The 23,571-nt window shown below is 42.3% G+C and overlaps 1 protein-coding gene across 1 annotated transcript; it reads right to left on the bottom strand.

Moving 5' to 3' along the window:
- Positions 1 to 1,966: 1,966 nt before the first annotated feature.
- On the bottom strand, positions 1,967 to 19,842 carry hikeshi (heat shock protein nuclear import factor hikeshi). The gene is made up of 5 exons (XM_060898696.1): positions 19,572 to 19,842; positions 19,175 to 19,412; positions 5,524 to 5,675; positions 5,302 to 5,420; positions 1,967 to 2,387 (listed from the first exon to the last, which is right to left on the bottom strand). The coding sequence occupies exons 1-5, from the start codon at positions 19,599 to 19,601 to the stop codon at positions 2,333 to 2,335; spliced, it is 594 nt and encodes a 197-aa protein (XP_060754679.1). The 5' UTR covers positions 19,602 to 19,842; the 3' UTR covers positions 1,967 to 2,332.
- Positions 19,843 to 23,571: the final 3,729 nt, after the last annotated feature.

The following is a 23,571-nucleotide window of genomic DNA, read 5'->3' on the forward strand; positions in this document are numbered from 1 at the left end:
AAACTACTACATCTAGTACTTTGTATGGCCTCCATGATTTTTAATGGCAGCACCAAGTCTTCTAGGCATGTTATGAACAAGTTGGCGACATTTTGCAACATCAATCTTTTTCCATTCTTCAACAATGACCTCTTTTAATGACTGGATGCTGGATGGAGAGTGATGCTCAACTTGTCTCTTCAGAATTCCCCAAAGAAAATAATTTCTTTACACCACAAAGTGGGCGGCATGGTGGTGTAGTGGTTAGCGCTGTCGCCTCACAGCAAGAAGGTCCGGGTTCGAGCCCCGTGGCTGGCGAGGGCCTTTCTGTGCGGAGTTTGCATGTTCTCCCCGTGTCCGGGTGCTCCGGTTTCCCCCACAGTCCAAAGACATGCAGGTTAGGTTAATTGGTGACTCTAAATTGACCATAGGTGTGAGTGTGAATGGTTGTTTGTGTCTATGTGTCAGCCCTGCGATGACCTGGTGACTTGTCCAGGGTGTACCCTGCCTTTCGCCCGTAGTCAGCTGGGATAGGCTCCAGCTTGCCTACGACCCTGTAGGACAGGATAAGCGGCTACAGATAATGGATGGATGGACTTTAATCGTGGCATGGTTGTTGCTACCAGACAAGCTGGATTGAGTGTTTCAGAACCTGTTGATCTCCTGGAACTAAACGAACCCTCACAGACACACAGCCCGAGTTTACATGGGGGGAAAAAAAGCTGAAGCAAGCCGCAGTTCTGTAAGTAGAAACACTGTTGATGGGAGAAGAGAACAGACAGACAGGGTCTTACTAACAGGAAAACTATGGTAGATCAAATAACTACTCTGTACAACCACGGTGAGGAGAAAAGCACAACAGAGCACACATTAACACTTGAGGCAAATTATCTACAACAGCAGATCATCACACCAGTTTCCACTGCTGTTAGCCAAGCACAGGAATCTCCGACTCCCCAAAAGTGGACAACTGAAGGTAGAAGAAAAACCATGTGATGCCCCCCCCCCAATCTTCAGCTGTCCAGTTTGGGTGAGGCTCTGAAGCTCTTGACCTGTACAACTCTATTCACTGCACTGCTGCTACTTGATTGGCTGATTAGATTAGTATAGGTAATTGTACGGGGACGAGTAAAATTAAAAGATTAATTTCATGAGTGATTTCAAAACTTTGAAATCACGAGTGAAATCGACCCTTGATTTTACAAGGAACCATACGATTACTTGTTTATAATATATAGGGCCAAATTCACACTTCGGAAGCCATTCAAGTTCACAATATTTGTCATTCACGTTTTCTGAACCAATCAGGGTGCAAGACTACCTTGCACGTTTGAATCAGTTTCTAAAGCGTCTTTCATCATGACACGGCGACACGACACAAGGATTTTGAAAGTAGTTTACAAACTTTTATTGGAACTTCTTTACAAAAGCCATTTTGATGACAAAATTTGATAATTTTAGCAACCGTAACCAAGCAACGAACTAGCCAATAGCATTTCAGAAATACGGCCCCATGTTAAGGGAAAAAAAAAAAAAGCCCTCCTTGATTGACCAATCAGAATTGAGTAATTTGGCCCCATGTATTAATCACATTTATAAAAAGATGTACAGGCATTCCTAACAAAGTGAAGCTTTTTCCTTCCTTTAAGAAACTCTTTACCAGTTAAATAAATAAAAAAATTTTATTAAAAAAAAAAATGCAATTATCCCCTTCGGACACAAGGAAAAATGCTATGAAACTTCATGTGTACAATTGTACACATTATGTCCAAAGGGGTTATTTTTGGACCAATTCTATTCATTTTTTTTTTTATATCCCAGATATAATTTATGCAGTTCTTGTTGGTAACCGTAACAAACGAATGAAAAGACTGAACAATTTTCTTGATTCAATCAGTTTCATGACCTCACAGTTAAAATGGTCATAAATCCGATAAACAAAAGCAGTTATTAAATTTATTTCACTCAAAAAAATAAGACACCACTGTATTCTTCTTGAAGCTTTATTACAGACATGAAGCAATTTAAAAAAAAAAAAAATTCAAATCCTTTGTTGTCTAGAACACCAGCCTACATAGGTCAACATGTGAAGGACTGTATTTTTATAACTACAAAATAAAGTCATTCAGTATGAAAATTCTGTAACTCATCCAACCAATCAGTGTCCACTGTATTAAAACACTTGCAGTAATACTGCATTAACTTGTCTGCTGTTCCACAAGAGCTAGAAAATACAGGAGATATATCGATTGGCATATTTCTTAAGTGAGGCGTTTCAAGACAGGCCAAATATTAATATGAATTCACAATTTTCTGCTTCCCTGTTAATTAAGAGCTCGGTCAATAAAGCATGTCATGTCTTCCAGAAGTTGGGATTCTGCACCATTCGTCTCTGGAAGTTTTCATACCTGGACGACAAAAAAAAAAAAAAAAAAAAAAAGACAGGCAGGTGTCACAAAACTGACGCAAGACCAGTGTTGGGCACGTTACTTTCAAAAAGTAATTAGTTATAGTTACTAGTTACTTTTCCCAAAAAGTAACTGAGTTAGTAACGGAGTTACTTTGTCATAAAAGTAACTAATTACCAGAGAAAGTAATTATTCCGTTACATTTTGTTCCCCCTCAAAAAAAAAATCAAATTCAATTAGTGTAATCATAATAAAAGTGAATGTTAAATGTGTTTAATGACTGAAATGGACACTTAACAGAACCAATTAGTAATGTTATCTACACTATATTAATATTTTTGTGGGACAATGTGAGATAAGACATCTATCAAATGTAATATATTTCTGTAGTTATTAAAATTGTTACTAATTACTGGCCACTGACGAGGACAAACGCTTTGTTCCTCGACATAATGTGCATTGCACGTAAACACTCTTGCCTTTTATTTCAAGTAATGAAAAGTCCTGGCTGTATTTCCAGTGTGAAAGCGCAGTGCTGGGCTGACCGCTCGCCATCGCTGGGTCTTCCGATTGAAAGAGCGCGCAGTAGTGCAGTAGGCGTGGCCTACCTACGTATGTTGTCCAAATCTACTCTGATTGGCTTACTGTGCCGTTGTCTCGTGTCTCCCCGCCCCACACTAAAGCAGAGTAAAGAACGGCTGAACGAGCAGCGTGCCAGATGAGAACAGCTTTAATAAAGTAACGCATAGTATTTTATTGTAAGTAACGGGAACGGCGTTATAACGATGTAAAAAGTAATTAGTTAGATTACTCGTTACTAAAAAAAAGTAACGCCGTTAGTAACGCCGTTTATTTCTAACGCCGTTATTCCCATCACTGCGCAAGACTTCTGCAATTCCAACGCAGTTTTGTATTGGTTGTAGTATTTGTGGGGGTTTAAAGTAAACAAACAGTATGTCACTCTGCAAACTAAAACATATTGCCATTAAAATAATTTGTACATTCAAGATTTGACACATTCTACATATACTGAATCTAGAAACTTTTCCTTCATTGGCTGAATGCCTGAAAAAAAAATTATATATAAATATATAAAAATAAAAACCTTGTCTAAACTTGGAGGGTGGCACAGTTGGTTAGCACTGTTGCCTCACAGCAAGAAGGTTCTGGGTTCAAGCCCAGTGGCTGGCGGGGGCCTTTGTGTGTGGAGTTTGCATGTTCTCCGTGTCTGCATGGGTTCCCTCCGGGTGCTTCGGTTTCCCCCAAAGACAGACATGCAGGTTAGGTTAACTGGCTACTCTAAATTGCCCATAGGTGGGTGGGTGGGTGTGTGTGTGTGTGAGTGAGTGAGTGAGTGAGTGAGTGAATGGTCGAGAGGAGAAAACATCTATAATAATACAGTAGAAGGCAGTAGGAAACCACTACTGTAATTCTTCCCTAGAAACTTTAATGGCTGAAGCTGTCAAAGCAGCCACATCACTGTCAGAAAAATATAATGTTTTTATTTTAGTTGGGTGTGATAACTGGGGGCCTTTCTGTGTGGAGTTTGCATGTTCTCATGACTGTCAGTTTCTTCTGGGTGCTCCGATTTCCTCCCACAGTCCAAAGACATGCAGATTAGGTCGACTGGCTACTCTGAATTGCTGGGTTTCACATGACATCACATCCACCTCATTAGTTATCCAAAACTTTAGCTGGTGGTCGACCAAAGCTCAGTTGACAAAGCGTTTGTATGGAGAAGGTGCATTGCTCGCATGAAAAATGCCTTACGTTTGCATTGTTTGTTGTTCGAATCGATCAAACCGTGAAGCTGATCAGAGTTTCTTCAGGGTTCCCCGTGAACGAATAAAAAAGGGTGAATGAACACAGGATTTCACAAAAAGACGTCGAGAAAGGTGGCTTTTGAACCTCTCACTGAAATCGAAGGGAGTGGAGTCGAAGCATGCTCGAGTTTGAAGTGATCACTTGGTGAAAGGTTTGTATCTCCCTCTCAGCTATGGCCTTAGTGTTTTCCAAGTACTTTTCTTGCTGTGTGTTATTTTACAGTACTTTTTTTTTTTTTTTTTTTAGTCACGAAGCGCTAAAGTCCCCAGCTGTTTCTTTGTTTACTCCTCAAAAAGTCCATATGCATGAAGGTTGCGACAAAATTCTTACCCAGCCATACAGTTACAATGCGCCGTGATCACTTCTCCGACTTGTTTAACTAAGATCCAGGTCTTTAAAGGGGTTTCTGATGATGTTTGTGAATGATTTACTGGAGAGATAAGAGCCGACACGAAGTGCTTTTTAAAAAAAAAAAAAACCCTTATACGGACAAAAACAATACAGGATTCATTCAGCAGTGACTTGATACCGAGGTCCTTTACCCAGCCACATTTACCCCCCCCAAAAAAAAGGGTTGTAAGCCTCCATGCTCTTCCCCGCTTTCATCCGTTTTGCGGTGTAGAAGGACGTCTACAACACCAGATAGTTCGAGATGTCGGGGAACTCGACTGAAGGGTAGTTTTCAAGATCGTATGACAAATCCTTCTTTCCCAGACTGTAGGGGTCGATTCCATTGCACACAGCAATCTTCTGAATATATCTAAAGCCAGCAGTGGCTTCTAGATCACGAGCATACTCTGATAAGTTATCGCTAGTTGTTTGCACTACGGCAGCCGTTTAGACCACCAGCTATTTCACTTCCAGTAAAACCACTGGGGGGAGGGTCATGTGACTGAAACCCAGCAGTTGCCCATAGGTGTGAATCGTTGTTCATCTTCATCTTTACCCTACAATAGATTGGCGACTTGCCCAGGATGTACCCCACCTCTGGGCCAAAGTCAGCTAGGACTGGCTCCAGCTTCCTTCACAACCCTGATGATTAAATGTAGGTAGATGGATGGCTGGATGATCAGTTTTACAGAACACTCACCATTTAAGGATGGAGCTGGCTGGAACATACATTTCTGAGGGGTTTGGCGTCATCTGCGCTTGTGACAGCGCAAAGGAGGAAGTGAAGTTGTACAGGCTCTCCAACATCTTCTGGGTGAACTATCCAGAGTAATAAACAGAAGGGTAACATCAAGCCAAGACATTCTATCTTCAGCATACCAAATAACACAAACATAAAGATTGTTCAACTTCAGCTTGACACCTGTGTGAAGGAATCCATGGTGGAGACGGTTGCATTGGAAACTGGTGTCTGTTGAGCGAGCTGGTCAAGGGGTTCAACAGAAACGCCAACCTGAGCCACTGAGGCAGCCTGTGGGGCAGACATCATCCCAAACGGATGGGTTCCACCTTCACCTTTAAAACACAGGGATACGTTAGGGATGCATGAGCAGTTGTATTTTACTTTTGATCTCCTTTTTGTTTTCAGTTAGTTAAATAAAAATCAATCAGTGATCTAGGCATGGTGAGCACAGGTGAAGTTAGCTAACTGACCCTGGTATAAATCATTTGTCCTATCTGCTTGCAAACTGTGCTGACAAATCAGATCTAGTTAGCATCCCAGACATTCATTGTATTATGCAAATAATGAGTACTCATTTTAATATATATTTCACTTACACCAGCTTCAGGTCTGAGTTTTAAATAAAGTCTTTGCACTCAGCATGTTGTACATGCAGGATCAACTCAAAAGGCACAAAATGCATGAGTGTGTGTTTGGGAAGAAACGTTCTGCCAGTTGTCAAAACAACGGACAAAATTTCCCCCAAATTCCACATAAAAATATTGTCACTCAGAGCATTTAACTGCAGAAAATGAAAACTGGTCAAAATAACAAAAAGGTTTTCTGTGCATTAACCAAAGTCTGAAATCAAGACCATTCTCAATTTTAAAAACAGCACAATACTAAATGCTTGAACTTAGGATGAGTTCAGAAAAATCAATATTTGGTGGAATAACCCTGACATTTAAATATCACAGCTTTCATGCGTCTTGGCATGCTCTCCACCAGTCTCCACCCATGTCTCCATGTGTCGGTCCTGCGACGACCTGGTGACTTGTCCAGGGTATACCCCACCTCTCGCCCATAGTCAGCTGGGATAGGCTCCAGCTTGCTGACGACCCTGCATAGAATAAGTGGTTACGGATAACAGATGGATGAATTTATTTTTCATCTGAACTACGTCTGGGACATGGAGAACTATAACTGTCACATTTCTCCATGTGTCACTCATGAGAAAATTGATGAATCAATTTTTGGGTACTTTGTTTGTGAATGTGTCTATATAATAGAAAGAAAATCAAACATTGGCTTGAAGAGCTGAAGTTTATCTTCACCACTCACAGATAAAGTTCATACCTTCACGCCACTGTGTAATATCCTCACACATTTTTAGTACTCTGCCTGACGGCAGGTCCACTCTGACTGCTTCAGCCATCAAAGTTTCTAGGGAATTATTACAGTAGTGGTTTCCCGCTGCCTTCTACTGGATTATAGAGGTTGTCTCCCTCTCTCTCTCTCTCTCTCACACGGTAATTTAGAGCAGAGTTTTTCAAACACTAGACTTATGGCCCATTAGCGCCATCTAGTGGGCAGCAAAAAAATTTTTCCAAGTTTGAAACCAAATACTAAATAGTTCAGGATGTCGTCATGTCCCAAATCCAGCAGCTGGTTCACCAAACACTTTTCAAGTGGAATAAATACATTTGTGGGTAAATTAAAAACAATATTTTATTTTGCCACTTTCCTCCTCTACATTTAACCCACGCGTGTGCACACACAGCGAGCTGAATAAATACATTTGTGGGTAAATTATATGGATCTGTGATGCCTGCTGGAAGAGAAGAGCAGGGAGGACTGAGAATCGAGCCGCTGTGGTTTGTTTACACCCGATACTAAAACTTGTAGTGTCCGAGCAACCATCACAGACACGTACAAAAAGACCAGAAACTCCTCTTTACCCGGGCAAAAATGATACACGATTTATCTTGTGTCCTGATCCCCAGATTTTTAACCCAGCCATATATAAAAAGTTGTTTCCCTCCATGCTCTTCCAGGTTTTCATCTGTGTTTCCGTGTAGAACGATGTCTGCAGCACCAGGTAGTTTGAGATGTTGGGGAACTCAATGGATGGATCATTTTCCAACTCATAAATGAATAAATAACTTTATTTAAACATAAGTTGATCAGCAGAGCTGGTGGGGTCATGCATGTACAGACACAAATAATTACAAATACAAAAGACTAAAAATAAACAATCTTTAAAAAAATTTAAATCTGATCTGTTATGCTCTTCACATTAAGTTAATTAATAGTATGCATAACTATTGCCTTTGTATTTAGTTACAGCTACAATAGGATCAAAATTTATTCTACTAATGTCAAATTTAGCTAGTAAATTTTTCTTTCAGAAGAAAAATTCAGGCGGCACAATGGCGTAGTGGTTAGCACTGTCGCCTCACAGCAAGAAGGTCTGGGTTCGAGCCCCGTGGCCGGCGAGGGCCTTTCTGTGTGGAGTTTGCATGTTCTTCCAGTGTCTGCGTGGGTTTCCTCCGGGTGCTCCGGTTTCCCCCACAGTCCAAAGACATGCAGGTTAGGTTAACTGGTGACACTAAATTGACTGTAGGTGTGAATGTGAGTGTGAATGGTTGTCTGTGTCTAATGCCGCTTTTCCACTACAAACGCGGCTGAGCCGTGCCGAGTCGAGCTGAGTCGAGCTGAGCGGGGCTGTTGGAGTTGCATTTCGACTACAACCGCGCTGAACCGTGCTGGCTGGAAGTGGGTGGACACATTGGGTGGAGTTAGCGAAAGTGGGTGGACGTCACGTGATGTCGTTAAGCAGCGCAAACAGTGACATCAGTGACAGTGGCGGAACAAGTCAGAGCCGGGCCGGGGGCGGGGCAAATGACCGGGCCCTTTATTAAAGCTTATCATAACATCATTTTAGGCTACAAAATGTCCGCAACTGCGGTGTTTACCAATTTCAACACTACCGGGTGCAACTATGTTATTTAGTACATCAAGTCCTTCAAACGAACATGTAACTCAGAAACAAAAAACATTAGGATACTGTACATGGCTCATAATAAAACATCAATAGCCTATACTGCGCACATTATTTGAAGGGCATACGAATGAGCGCTCAGAGGTTGCAACGCTGACAGGAAGAGTCAGAAATAAAAGGAGGGCGGTGCAAACCTCACTGAATGCACTGTGTTTACCAATTTCAACACTACGGGGTGCAACTATGTTATTTTGTACATTAAGTCCTTCAAACGAACATGTAACTCAGAAACAAAAAAAACATTAGGCGACATACTGTACATGGCTCATAATAAAACATCAATAGCCTACTGCGCGCATTATTTGAAGGGCATACGGCGAGCCTTGCGCTCCGCGAACTCGTCCACGATGCTCTGTATGTCACTGATTCAGTGAGCTTTTAAGCGGTAGTCTCACGACCCGAATAGTAAACAATAAACATGGAGGACATGGAGTCGTTAGTGTTGCTGGTCTCGGTGCTGTGGCTTGTTGTCACCGACAACGCGGACAGATACTGGCAAGAGCGTATAGATGAGGCGAGGCGCATAAGGCTTCAGAAATTCTCGTAATTCATAATTATTCTTCTTCCGGGTTTGCGGTGTTTACAGATCCCAGCGCGCTCGCGGGGCGTGTGTGGGCATGTGAGGACACGCCTCCTCACCAATCAGTGCACAGGGGAGTGTCTGCTCACGCCCCCAACCTCAGTCGGCACGGTTTGGCTCGCTTCAGCCCCACTCCAAAACGGTGCGAGTTTTAGGGGCTAAGCAGGGCTGAAACGAGCTGAGTCGTGCTGGTTTTTGGTAGTCGAAACGCGAGCCGTGTCGGGCTGAAGTGAGCTGAAGCGAGCTGAAGTGAGCTGAAAAAGGGTAGTGGAAAAGGGCCATAAGTGTCAGCCCTGTGATGACCTGGCGACTTGTCCAGGGTGTACCCCGCCTTTCGCCCGTAGTCAGCTGGGATAGGCTCCAGCTTGCCTGCGACCCTGTAGAACAGGATAAAGTGGCTAGAGATAATGAGATGAGGAAAAATCCTTCTTTGTTAGCATGTAAGGATCTAATCCCATTGAGTGGTTTCTATATCCACTTCTTTTGAGTGAAATTCTTGGTTTTAATAACTTGCTTGGTTGCTGAACACAAACATGGCAATAAGTTCGCGTTAATGAACCACACACCACTTTTGGATCATTAATCCCTTTTGACTTAGAATGCCCTGCATACAGGGTTTGGCTTCTGGCACATCCATACAGTTTTAAATACAATACCTACAATAAAAAAAATATATATGTTTTTATTGCATTTATTTAATTCCTGGACTCCCATCTGTAACAGGGAGTAATGTTGCATCCCATTAATACACTTTACAATAGATTTAGATTCTAATAGAATAGATGAGCCAAAATAATTGGGGATCTTTTTTAATGCCCCCCCCCCTTACTTTTGCTCCTCCTACTCAAGCGAGTAGGACGCTTCTTTGCTTTGCTCCTGCTTGATCTTTATTTTACTTTACTTTCTCATTTAATTTCCACTATTTTTTCATTTTATTTTTCATCTTTATAAGCTTTTAATTTAGTTTTAATTTAATTTCCACTATTTTTTTCATTTTATTTTTCATCTTTATAAGATAAGTTAGCTTTTAAAACAAAATGCCAGGGGGCAAAAAATCCAGGAGATCCTGCAGAAAATGCACAGAACTAGAACAGAGGATTTCTATCCTGGAATCAAAGATTGATGCTCTGCCAAAGACGGACGAATTAAGAGCGATATCTCAGGAAAGGAGTACTGAAACAGTGGCTGAGAATGCAGAGAATGCACCCCGACAGGCCGATGGCATTGCAGATCAAGTGGATGAATTCATCGATCTAACAGGGCAAAATGTGAGTACAGAAAACTGGCACATGATGGGTGGCAGGCCCAAAAATAAAAACAGAAAAGTAATTACCTCAACACCAGCTCGTTCTGATACTATGCAACCCATGCTCCATAGCCATGCTATTAGAAATAGAGCTAGGTCTACAAATTACAATAGGATTTACAATCCTATGGAAAATCCACAGCCCATAAGGCTTCAGAACAAATTTGAATGCCTCAGGGATGTGGAAGCAGAATTTTCAGGCGGACAAACACATCGTAAAAAGAGATCGCACCACAACCGAAGAGCTGTGGGAAGAGGCAAAAAGCAGCTCGTAACACCACCTGATCCCACAACCCTTGTTCTTGGTGATTCCACTGTAAGACATTTGAAAGGACATGGGATGATTATTTGCTGCCTTCCAAATGCATCCATCTTTGACACCAAAGACAGCATTTTGAAGCTCATGTCCGAGCATAAAACTATCAAACGTATTGTTGTGCATGTGGGAGCAAATGATGTTTTCAGAGAACAGCTGTTTGTCCAGGGTGGCACGGTGGTGTAGTGGTTAGCGCTGTCGCCTCACAGCAAGAAGGTCCGGGTTCGAGCCTCGTGGCCAGCGAGGGCCTTTCTGTGTGGAGTTTGCATGTTCTCCCCGTGTCTGCGTGGGTTTCCTCCGGGTGCTCCGGTTTCCCCCACAGTCCAAAGACATGCAGGTTAGGTTAACTGGTGACTCTAAATTGACTGTAGGTGTGAATGTGAGTGTGAATGGTTGTCTGTGTCTATGTGTCAGCCCTGTGATGACCTGGCGACTTGTCCAGGGTGTACCCCGCCTTTCACCCGTAGTCAGCTGGGATAGGCTCCAGCTTGCCTGCGACCCTGTAGAACAGGATAAAGCGGCTAGAGATAATGAGATGAGATGAGCTGTTTGTCCAAGATGATTTCAGAAAACTTTCTGATCTCTATAAGACTGGAATACAATCTTTTATCAGTGGCCCACTCCCTGCAAGGGGAAGCTTTGCATTTACTCGACTCTTCAGTCTTAACACCTGGCTTGGAAAAACTTGTTTTTCATCTGGTATGAACTTCATAGACAATTTTAACCTTTTCTGGAATCGCAGAGAATTCTTCAAGCCAAATAGCACTGAACTCAGCTGGATTGGGACCAAAGTCTTCGCAGATCATTATAGACTTGCAATTTTCTCTCAGCCAACATTGAGGAAAACAGTTGCTAAGATGTCGCAGACTGACCCAGTTAATATCAACAATACCTCTGCAAAGCCAAAACAATCATCTATGCAAGTCTTCACCAAGGACACACAGCCATCTGGGGCAGACTGCCAAGGACATCAACAATCACACGGAGAATGTGAGCATGCGATTTTATCATGCGATTCCATCCAGATTGAGGACCTGACTAAAGATAATCATGTCAAGGCTGCATCATCCACATCTCGACCCCATGCAAGTATCACAAACTATCAGGGAGACAGTCACCACAGAGACAGTCATGGAGACACTTACAAAGACCTCACCAAAGTCTCGCTCTTCTGATTTTACTGTACCATCTCCGTCTCCCCCCTGCATGGATTTCACCAATAGTATGCAGAGACTGCTGCCAGTGGCTACACTCTTTTTCCAGCCCAAATCTGTCACGACAAGCAGTGTACCTAGTTCATCAAAATTTAACCAACAGACTGAACTGTGTTCGCCCAGGACTTTCAGCTGGCTACCAATCTTTTTCACCATCTAAAAGATACATGACATCAATTCTTTCACCGTCAAACCAAATGGAACATATAGAAAGTCTTGTATGATGTGCTGTGGGTCCCTGCATTGGGTGTAGTTTTGAAAACAAGCTGGGACCCAGTATGCCTATGCCATTCTCTATTCCTGTGTTGATAAGAAATAGAAAAAACGGAGCATATTTAACCCTGGGGGTAAACTAGTCTAGTCTCCTTCCTGTTTCAAAACAATATCAGAATGCCCAAGCGGATATTACTTCTAGACTTTCTGTAAAGCTAGCTCTTCTGAACGTTAGATCACTTTCAAACAAGTCATTTTTAATTAATGATCTTATCTGCAAACACAATCTTGATTTTTTGCTTCTAACTGAAACTTGGCTGGATCAAGCAAATAGTGCTACCACCCTTATTGAAGCAACTCCCCCAAATTTTAATTTTATGAATGTTACCCGACAGGGGAAAGGTGGAGGGATCGCAAATATATTCAAAGTCTCTTTTCAATGTAAACAATCCTCACTTGGTGATTTTACATCCTTTGAACACTTATGTGCACTTGTTACATGCTCTCCTAACACATTATTATTAACTATTTACAGGCCTCCGAGACATTCAGCCAAAGTTTTTCTGGAAGAGTTTGGTGAACTGTTGTCAGTCATTTGCTTAGAGTTTGACTGTCTTATTATATCTGGGGATTTTAACTTGCATGTAGATAATCCTGAAAACACTTATGCCAAAAAACTACTTGCACTTCTTGACAACTTCAACCTAGTACAACATGTACAGGGGCCGACCCACTCTCGTGGTCATACCCTTGACCTCGTTATCGCAAAGGGTCTTACTGTTTCTACTACTGTTGTTGACCTAGCCTTATCTGATCATTTTTGTGTTTTCTCTGATGTTTCTATGTCTCCTCACATTCAGAACAGCTCAACGACTATGGGTAGTAGAGTCATAAACGACAACACGTGTTCTCTTTGAGCAAGCTCTCTCTCGGATCTCAACCAAAATGTCAGACTCTGTAGATGATTTACTGGAAATTTTTAATTTAAATATGACCCAAATTATGGATGATATTGCTCCATTCAAAATTAAAAGAGTCAATGATAAGCAGAAAGCACCATGGAAGCAGTACCCGGCTGTTAAACTGCTAAAGAGAGAATGTAGAAAGACTGAAAGAAAAATGGCGCAAATCTAAACTTCACATCCATCATCAAATCCATAAAGAGATGCTTTGTAAATATAATTATGAAATTCGTAAAGCAAGACAGTCTTTCTTCTCCAACATCAGCAGGAATATGAACAATGCCCGTGTGCTATTTTCAACAGTAGAGAAGCTAACTAATCCCCCACCACAATTAGCACCTGAACTTCTCTCAGTTAATAAATGCAATGAGTTTGCATCCTTCTTCAAAGGTAAAATTGATAAAATATGGCAGAATATTGCTCATAATATATCTCAGTTGCAAAAAATTGAAAAACTGCAATCACCAGTGACACAGACAGATAACTTCAACACAATGTCAGAATTTTGTTTAATTGATTATGAGATTCTTGAAAAAAACTGTACAAAATCTCAGTTCCTCAACATCTGAATTGGACATTCTGCCCACCAACTTTTTTAAGTCTGTTCTTCATCTTATAATTACAGATGTGCTTCAAATCATAAATACATCCCTAGAGACTGGCATTGTTCCTGTGTCCTTGAAAAAAGCCGTTGTAAAGCCCCTACTTAAAAAGAATAATCTGGATGCTTCAGTATTAAATAACTACAGGCCAATATCAAATTTACCATTCATCGGGAAAATCCTTGAAAAAATTGTCTTCAATCAATTAACTGCCTTGATATCAAACAGCTGTTTTGATAATTTTCAGTCAGGATTTCGTGCCAATCATAGCACTGAAACAGCGTTGATTAAAGTTATAAATGACATACGTCTTAATACTGATGCAGGCAAAACATCGGTCCTGGTGTTAGGCCATCCTTAAAAAAAATCTGTTTCCTGTCCACCAGGTGAGCAAAAAAATTCAGTCGGAAGGGAGGGATTTTTTTTTTTTTAATTTTTTTTTAATTATATGGATGGATAAGAAATTGCAATGCTGTGTTTGCTTTTTCTTTCAGTACTTTATTACAAAAGCAGACACATTTAATACAATATGACAGTTTAATCAACTGAAACTTGTACAAAAACTGTAAGTTAGCATTTTAAATGCTGACTGCAACATTTGCAAAACTTTTACAAAAGGTACTTAAAATGTCCGACACACGGACTTTTTGTAGTTCTAAATCGACCATTAGGCCTAGTTCGGATGAAATTACACTATTAAAATGATCACTGAATGATTTCTTTTTCTGAATCTTTACTATTTTGTTGTCCACTAGAATACCATTTTGCGATTTCACACTTAAGCAAATGTTTGAAAACTCCGGATCTCCTTCCTTCATGGTGGCTGCCATTTTTTTGTGCCACACGGCGCATGCGCAGAGCTGATTCGGCAGGGCTTTCCACAAGCGCCGGCTGCGGCCACACAATTAAGTCCAGCTGGCTACTTTAATGACTTATTTTTGTAGTCCACAGGCTCTAAATATTAATTTTCGATTTTAATAAAATTAAATGTTTATCTAACGGACTGACAATAATGTCAAACTGAACCGCACTCATTTAAGTTGTGATTTGCACTGTTTGTACCGATAACCACAAATTCCCCGCCGACTTCGTTGATCAGGGGAGAGTAACTCATCCGCGGCCCCGACATGCGGTGTGCGCGCACTTGGCGGAGGCAGTAGTGTGCGCGCGCACTCGGCGGAGGCAGTATGAGCCTTAGGCCAAGTTTACATTAGACCGCATCTGTCTCGTTTTCTTCGCGGATGCACTGTCCGTTCACATTAAAACACCGGGAAGCAGGAATCCGCCAGGGCCCACGTATTCAACCCAGTTCGTGTCTGGTCCGGTGCTGTGTAAACATTGAGGATACACGGATACGCTGTGCTGAGCTCTAGCTGACGTCATCATTGGACAACGTCACTGTGACATTCACCTTCCTGATTCGCTGGCGTTGGTCATGTGACGCGACTGCTGAAAAACGGCGCGGACTTCCGCCTTGTATCACCTTTCATTAAAAAGAGTATAAAAGTATGAAAATACTGCAAATACTGATGCAAATACTGCCCATTGTGTAGTTATGATTGTCTTTAGGCTTGCCATCCTTCCACTTGCAAGTGGTGAGTGACTTGCGCATGCCCGATATGCACTGGGATCACACACACAGCGGCTCAGTCCCAAATCACTGCTCGTGCGCTTCACTCGCGCGCTCTGTGAGCTGCGCAGGGCCGGAGTGCGCACCCTCCAGAGGGCACTCGCTGTTCAGGGCGGAGTGATTTGGAGCGCAGGATGCCTGCGGAGCCGAGCCGCTGAGGAGAAATTTACACATTTCAACTTACATGCCGTCTAATTAGTCATGTGATTAGCGTATCCGTGTATTGGCGTTGCTGTGTGCACGCAAATCATGTATTGGCGTTGCTGTGTGCACGCTAATCGTTTTTAAAAACGTTAATCTGATGATCCGCTGATACGGTCTAATGTAAACCCCACTTTAGTGGAAAGCCCTGGGAATGCGTAAATGTCAAGTTCGAGTTTAGATTTACGAGCCCGAAAAAAAAGTCGAAAAACCGGCGTTTAAAAAAAAAAATTCACCCGCACAAACGGCACTCACCTGGCCGGTGGACCGGAAACAGAACATTTTTTAATAATGGCCTTACTGGACCTCAGTGCAGCTTTTGATACTGTTGATCACAACATACTGCTATATCGACTTGAACACTGGGTTGGGTTGACTGGTAAAGTTATCAATTGGTTAAAATCATACTTAAAAGATAAAAGCTTCTTTGTTACCATGGGAAATTGTTCCTCAACATCAATGTCCTTGACCTGTGGTGTCCCCCAGGGGTCGATTCTTGGACCATTACTATTCAACCTTTATATGCTCCCACTTGGGCAAATTATCAAGAACAATTCAATTTTGTATCACTGCTATGCAGATGACACCCAAATTTATTTTGCTCTATCACCTAATGATTATGCCCCCCTTGAATGTCTCTACCAGTGTATCGATCAAATCAACAACTGGATGTCACAAAATTTTCTTCAGCTGAACACAGATAAAACAGAAGTAATTCTATTTGGAAAAAAAGATGAAAGACTCAGGATTACCACTATTCTTGACACAAAGGGGATTAAAACAAAAGAAATGGTTAAAAATCTTGGTGTTTTCATTGACAGCGAGCTAAACTTTGACAGTCACATGAAAGCAATCACTAAATCGGCATTTTATCACCTAAAAAACATTTCCAAACTAAGAGGACTTATGTCAAAAAATGATCTGGAAAAACTTATACATGCCTTCATCTCTAGTAGGGTTGATTACTGCAATGGCCTTTTCACAGGCCTGCCAAAAAAGACCATCAAACGACTTCAGCTGGTTCAAAATGCAGCAGCTAGAGTTCTCACACGAACAAAAAGAAGAGAGCACATTACTCCAATTCTAAGGTCCCTTCACTGGCTTCCAGTAAGCTACAGAATTGACTTTAAAGCATTGCTGCTGGTGTACAAATCTCTAAATGGTACAGGGCCCAATTACCTCTCTGACATGTTGCAGCGGCCTAACCCAATCAGATCTACCAGATCGCAGCAGAAAAATTTACTGGTAAAACCTGTTGTTAAAACAAAGTATGGTGAAGCAGCTTTTAGCTACTATGCAGTACAGCTATGGAACCAACTCCCAGAGGACATTAAAAATGCTCCTGCTGTTGGCAGCTTCAAATCTAGGTTAAAGTTCCATTCCACCATTGGATGTATTCTTTGGCATAAAATACAATATATTTTATGACAACATGACTAGACAGAGAAATCTTTTAGCTTCAAAATGACATCAAACATAATTTTTTGACGACAAGTATATTAATTTTGCGACCAAAGTCACCGACCCTTTTAATTTCCGCGCGGTAGTGAAACGTGATGTCATCGGCAGGTTCCCCTTCTTGTGTACCACATCACATGTGACGTGGCACAGATTATCAGCAATGGCGGATAGAACGCGATTTCCACTTGTCGATTGCTGTGCCGATATTCACCATCGACCGTCTCCTTTGGGCATCACTTGCTATTTTCCTTCGCTTCTTTTCCGAAGCTGACAATCGCGTTCTATCCGCCATTGCTGATAATCTGTGCCACGTCACACGTGACGTGGTACACAAGAAGGGGAACCTGCCGATGGCATCACGTTTCACTACCGCGCGGAAATTAAAAGGGTAGGTGACTTTGGTCGCAAAATTAATATACTTGTCGTTGTCAAAAAAATTCATGTTTGATATATCATTTTGAAGCTATAAGATTTCTCTGTCTAGTCATGCTGTCATAAAATATATTGTATTTTATGCCAAAAAAATACATCCAATGGTGGAATGGCACTTTAAAGACCAAGCTGTTTTCAGATGCTTTCTGCTAAATTATTAATATTGTCATCTCTACATGTTTTAAACTCTTTACTTTTACAGTCTCTGCATGTTTTAAATTTTACTTAACTTTTATTCTATTTTATTCTGCTGGTTTTTTTAATTGAACTTTTACTTCATTTTATTATTTTATTTCTACTATTGTTTAATTCTTATTATTTTTCTTCCCCATTTATTTTATGTAACTTTATTTTCTATTGCTTACTGTTTTGCTTTTACTTCTGTAAAGCACATTGAACTGCCACTGTGTATGAAATGTACTATATAAATAAACTTGCCTTGCCCCCCCCGACTCATTACAAGAATGAATAGGTGAGTCTTAAAGCAGAAAAAGTTGAGAACCCCTGATTTAGGAGTAGCCAGTTAGCCTAACTGCATGTCTTTGGACTGTGGGGGAAACTGGAACACCAAGAGGAACCCCACACAGATACGGGGAGAACATGCAAGCTCCACATAGAAAGGCCCCCGTCGGCCACTGGACTCAAACCCAGAACCTTCTTGCTGTGAGGCGACAGTGCCAACCACTGCAACACCGTGCCACCTATATGCTGTGGTATTAAGATACATTGCAGTATTAAGACTTTCCTTCACCAGATCTAAAAGCCAATTGTGGAAGCATTGATGCACAACATTCGGACATTCTCGCTCAGCCTTGATTAGTTAGGTGTTCAACTTTTGGCCATATAAATGTATGCATGCATCTTATTTAAAAAGACAGATAGACAGTTACCCATTATTATGTTAGCTGTGCCTTTATCATAAGCAACTAAATTTTTAAAATACAGTGTTCAACAAGTCTCCATACTTAGGTAAATTAACCCTTTTTTAAGCAAAATGACTTCCAAAATTTTTCCTACTCGATCCTCCCCAAATAGCCTTTAAAACACACAAAAAACACCCCACCACATTGAAATCATTCTCGTGGCTGGATTGGGAAGCTGTCACAAGGGAACATATATGAAGTGCAATTACGGGTACATACATAACACTAGACATGCTAACAAGTTCATCATGAATGGGAGATACGGCTCCATGTGCACATACAAAGAAATGGCAATCATGTAGAGGATTAAAAAAAAAAAAATAACAATAAAAAAGTTGGCAGCGCGGTGGTGTAGTGGTTAGCGCTGCCGCCTCACAGCAAGAAGGTCCAGGTTCGAGCCCCGTGGCCGGCGAGGGCCTTTCTGTGCTGAGTTTGCATGTTCTCCCCGTGGGTTTCCTCCGGGTGCTCCGGTTTCCCCCACAGTCCAAAGACATGCAGGTTAGGTTAACTGGTGACTCTAAATTGAGCGTAGGTGTGAATGTGAGTGTGAATGGTTGTCTGTGTCTATGTGTCAGCCCTGTGATGACCTGGCGACTTGTCCAGGGTGTACCCCGCCTTTCACCCGTAGTCAGCTGGGATAGGCTCTAGCTTGCCCGCGACCCTGTAGAACAGGATAAAGCGGCTAGAGATAATGAGATGAGATGAATAATAAAGTTATGGTTAATTTCTCCTATGCAGACTTTCCGGACACCCTGTACGAGGCCCATCATGCCTACTAATTGTCTTTTAAGGATGCTGTGGGAATTCCAGGCCCTTAAAATGGAGAGTTTAATATGTTAAAGAAATGCCCCTTGACACCTGAGTGATACCGTCCTTCAATCAAAAGTTGATCGTACTGAATGACACGTACGGGAACTGATGATTAATTAATCAATTAATTAAATAACTTACCAGCTTTCAGGCCAGAGATTTTAAAGATGGCACTTGGCTTTTCGTTGGTGATGAAGCCCAGCAGCTGCCACACCTGGCCCACACTCGGATCAGGGAAGGAGAAGTAAACTGCACCTCCCATGCCAGCAGGGAAAGGCACTGTGCCCAGCATAAACACCACCACGTGGTTAACATTCTCATAGTCAGGCAGGTTGAACACAAATTTATCACCAGCAACCTGCTGGGCGTCGGTTTGGACCTACAATGGATAAGCGGCTTCATTATAATGGCTTTAAACTCACTCCACTCCACTCCACAGCACTGGCCTCAACATACAGCTAAATCATTTTCTGGATATAAATAACATTTTGTGACACCGATGCTCACAATTACCAGTCAACATCGATTCAATACTCACCAATCTGCCTGCAACTAAACACCCAAACATGATCACCTGTCAGTCTGAACGCCAGTGTAGTGCTAGTTTACCCAGTTATTCTTCTCGAACCAAGAAACACAGACAATTCTGCTCTGAATGCAAACATGGCTTTATGAGCGCAAAGAGACCAACATTATAACAGTCTGGCGAGCAGCGCACACCACACTGCTAATGTTGTGTTGTGGGTTTCTCTCTCTCTTTCTCTCCTGCTACTAGAAACTTCGAAAAGTAGGCGGTCCTCAACCAGGAGCTGATAAGCTGAAACAGCAGCTGCAACCTCTGACCCCGGAAATAAAATACATAAAGGGCGTGGCTTCTGGTCACGTGCAGTTTTCGGCGAATCGTTTTAGTTTTCAAAGTTGTTCGATTTGGTCCTTTATTGGGGATATAATAATAATAATAATAATAATTTGTGCACTTGCTCTACCCACTGAATTCACTTATTTCTTAATGTGTGAATGTGAAGATGGACATCTGCTGAGTCCCTTCTGCACGTTTTTCCCATGTTCTCATAGGCACATAGACACAGACAACCATTCACACTCACATTCACACCTACGGTCAATTTAGAGTCACCAGTTAACCTAACCTGCATGTCTTTGGACTGTGGGGGAAACCGGAGCACCCGGAGGAAACCCACACGGACACGGGGAGAACATGCAAACTCCGCACAGAAAGGCCCTCATCGGCTGCTGGGCTCGAACCCGGACCTTCTTGCTGTGAGGCGGCAGCGCTAACCACTACACCACCGTGCCACCCATTATTATTATTATTATTATTATATCTATCCATTATCTGTAGCCGCTTATCCTGTGCTACAGGGTCGCAGGCAAGCTGGAGCCTATCCCAGCTGAATGACTGAGAGGCGGGGTACACCCTGGACAAGTCGCCAGGTCATCACAGGGCTGACACACAGAGACAGACAACCATTCACGCCTACGGTCAATTTAGAGTCACCAGTTAACCTAACCTGCATGTCTTTGGACTGTGGGGGAAACCCACGCGGACACGGGGAGAACATGCAAACTCCACACAGAAAGGCCCTCGCCGGCTGCTGGGCTCGAACCCGGACCTTCTTGCTGTGAGACAACAGTGCTAACCGCTACACCACCGTGCCGGCCACTATTATCTCATCTCATTATCTCTAGCCACTTTATCCTGTTCTACAGGGTCGCAGGCAAGCTGGAGCCTATCCCAGCTGAATATGAGCGAAAGGCAGGGTACACCCTGGACAAGTCGCCAGGTCATCACAGGGCCGACACATAGACACAGACAACCATTCACACCTACGGTCAATTTAGAGTCACCAGTTAACCTAACCTGCATGTCTTTGGACTGTGGGGGAAACCGGAGCACCCGGAGGAAACCCACGCGGACACGGGGAGAACATGCAAACTCCGCACAGAAAGGCCCTCGCCGGCCACAGGGCTCGAACCCGGACCTTCTTGCTGTGAGGCAACAGCGCTAACCACTACACCATCGTGCCACCCATCATTATTATTATATCCATCCATTATCTGTAGCCGCTTATCCTGTTCTGCAGGGTCGCAGGCAAGCTGGAGCCTATCCCAGCTGACTAAGGGTGAAAGGCGGGGTACACCCTGGACAAGTCGCCAGGTCATCACAGGGCTGACACATAGACACAGACAACTATTAACACTCACATTCACACCTACGCTCAATTCAGAGTCACCAGTTAACCTAACCTGCATGTCTTTGGACTGTGGGGGAAACCGGAGCACCCGGAGGAAACTCACGCGGACATGGGGAGAACATGCAAACTCCGCACAGAAAGGCCCTCGCCGGCCACGGCTGTGAGGTGACAGTGCTAACCACTACACCACCGTACTGCCCCCACTATCTCATTCATCTCATCTCATTATCTCTAGCCGCTTTATCCTTCTACAGGGTCGCAGGCAAGCTGGAGCCTATCCCAGCTGACTATGGGCGAAAGGCGGGGTACACCCTGGACAAGTCGCCAGGTCATCACAGGGCTGACACATAGACACAGACAACCATTCACACCTACGGTCAATTTAGCATCACCAGTTAACCTAACCTGCATGTCTTTGGACTGTGGGGGAAACCGGAGCACCCGGAGGAAACCCACGCGGACACGGGGAGAACATGCAAACTCCACACAGAAAGGCCCTCGCCGGCCCCGGGGCTCGAACCCAGGACCTTCTTGCTGTGAGGCGACAGCGCTAACCACTACACCACCGTGCCGCCCCTCCCACTATCTAATAGTTTTTTTTTTTTTTTTTAAACAAACCTCTATTTTTGAGATTTGGTTTATAAATGACATTTTAAAATGGCAAGTTCACTATTCACAATAATCTACTTATTATTATTATTAAATGCAGCATATGGCTTTCAGTAAGGTCAAAAAATTAGTCTATCGTCTTTGTCAGTCATAAGAATTATCAGGCTATAGCAAGGTTCTGGTTTAAACAGTTAAATATTTTTTTCCATCTCTATATGAAAAAAACCCCAGAGCAGTTATGCAGCAGGACATAGTTTCTGTATCATGTTATCATATTAGAACAGAATAATGCAAAATTAGAGAAAACAATGCCTCATAATAGAGATCCTGCCATTTATACAATTTGTCGTATTATATTTGCATAGCACTTTTAAACATCAGACATTCGAACAAAGCAGCTTTACCTAAATCAGGATATAGACTTAGATCCCCATTGAGCAAACCAAAGGCTATATTGGCAAGGAAAACTTCCCCGATATGGCACAAGTAAGAAACCTTGAAAGGGACCAGACTAAAAAGGAAACCCATTATCTTCTGCATGACACTAGATATGATTATAAATCAATACTCCTTAGAGTATATAATAAAAGCACAAGAGTACTGTGCTGAAAGGATGTTCAGTATGAGCTAGCCTTGTAATGAAGACCATCTAAACCCAAGCCACGATCGAGATCAGAGTACATCGAGACCAAGATTTTGAGGGTCCAGATCAAGTCAAGACCAAGGCGGGGTGAGATCGAGTCAAGACCAGAACCAGGCCAGGGTGTTTGAAGGGGCGGGGTGACAGCAGTTACCAGTAACAAAAAAAAAAAAATTAGCAATGAGTCATGTTATTAATTGCATTTGAAGCAGGAAATTTATACATCCAATCACAGTAATATTAGCAAATAAATCAGACAATTTAGTGAAATCCCTGCAGTTGTGGTCTTGAAATAAATTCCTGAGTCCTCCATGTCTGACACTGAGACAAGACCGAGTAAAAATGTGGTTGATTCCGAGACAAGACAAAGACCAACGAGCATCACAGACTTTATGATTACAGCAGCAGTTCTTAGTCACAATAACCGTAAAAGGTGAGATTATCTACTAAATCATGAGAGACAATTGGGCATCAGTTGTTTTGGAGAAATTAACCTTTTGGCAGTGTTCACATGGGACCATCCCGGCAGCAGAAGGCGAATGATAAGTGCAGAAGCAAAACAGAGCATCAAGAAGATGAATCAGGCAGGTCCAGAGGGCGAAGAACCACAGCACAGCCACAGCAAAAGCATACATACTGTACAAGGATCTTGTTCAGTTTCTATTATGTTCTCCGTGGACATTCCTGGTCTCGGGCATGTTATTTAAACTGGTTTGTGGCAAATTTTCCCTTTGCTTCAAAGAGGTTTTAATTCTAAGGAGGAAATTGTAAAACAATAGTTGGGTCTCTGTTTTGTACTCTCTAAAGTTCACAACTGCTTAACCCGTACTTGTTGATCTCATTTAAAATGTTTGGTTTTTTTGGTTTATTCACGCTACCTTTTGCTAGTTGTTGACGCTTGTGGTGATTCTGTTTATTCACCACTGTGTGATAAACACTGCTATAGAGAAGACTTCTTCAACGACGTGATGTAAAGAAACTCCTCTATATACTCAACACAACAGTCAAGTTAAAAACTGTACACATAAGCAGTTTTATAATCATTCAGACAGATATTCTTGTCTTAAAAAACAAGG

The sequence above is a fragment of the Neoarius graeffei genome, chromosome 18 (assembly GCF_027579695.1).
Source record: "Neoarius graeffei isolate fNeoGra1 chromosome 18, fNeoGra1.pri, whole genome shotgun sequence".
Taxonomy (NCBI): domain Eukaryota; kingdom Metazoa; phylum Chordata; class Actinopteri; order Siluriformes; family Ariidae; genus Neoarius; species Neoarius graeffei.

Coding starts and splice junctions, on each gene's coding strand:
- hikeshi (XM_060898696.1), bottom strand. CDS start 19,601: ATGTTTGGGTGTTTAGTTGCAGGCAGATTG. Junction 19,413..19,571: donor GTTTAGTTGCAGGCAGATTG/GTGAGTATTGAA, acceptor TATCCATTGTAG/GTCCAAACCGACGCCCAGCA. Junction 5,676..19,174: donor AATCTCTGGCCTGAAAGCTG/GTAAGTTATTTA, acceptor TGTGTTTTAAAG/GTGAAGGTGGAACCCATCCG.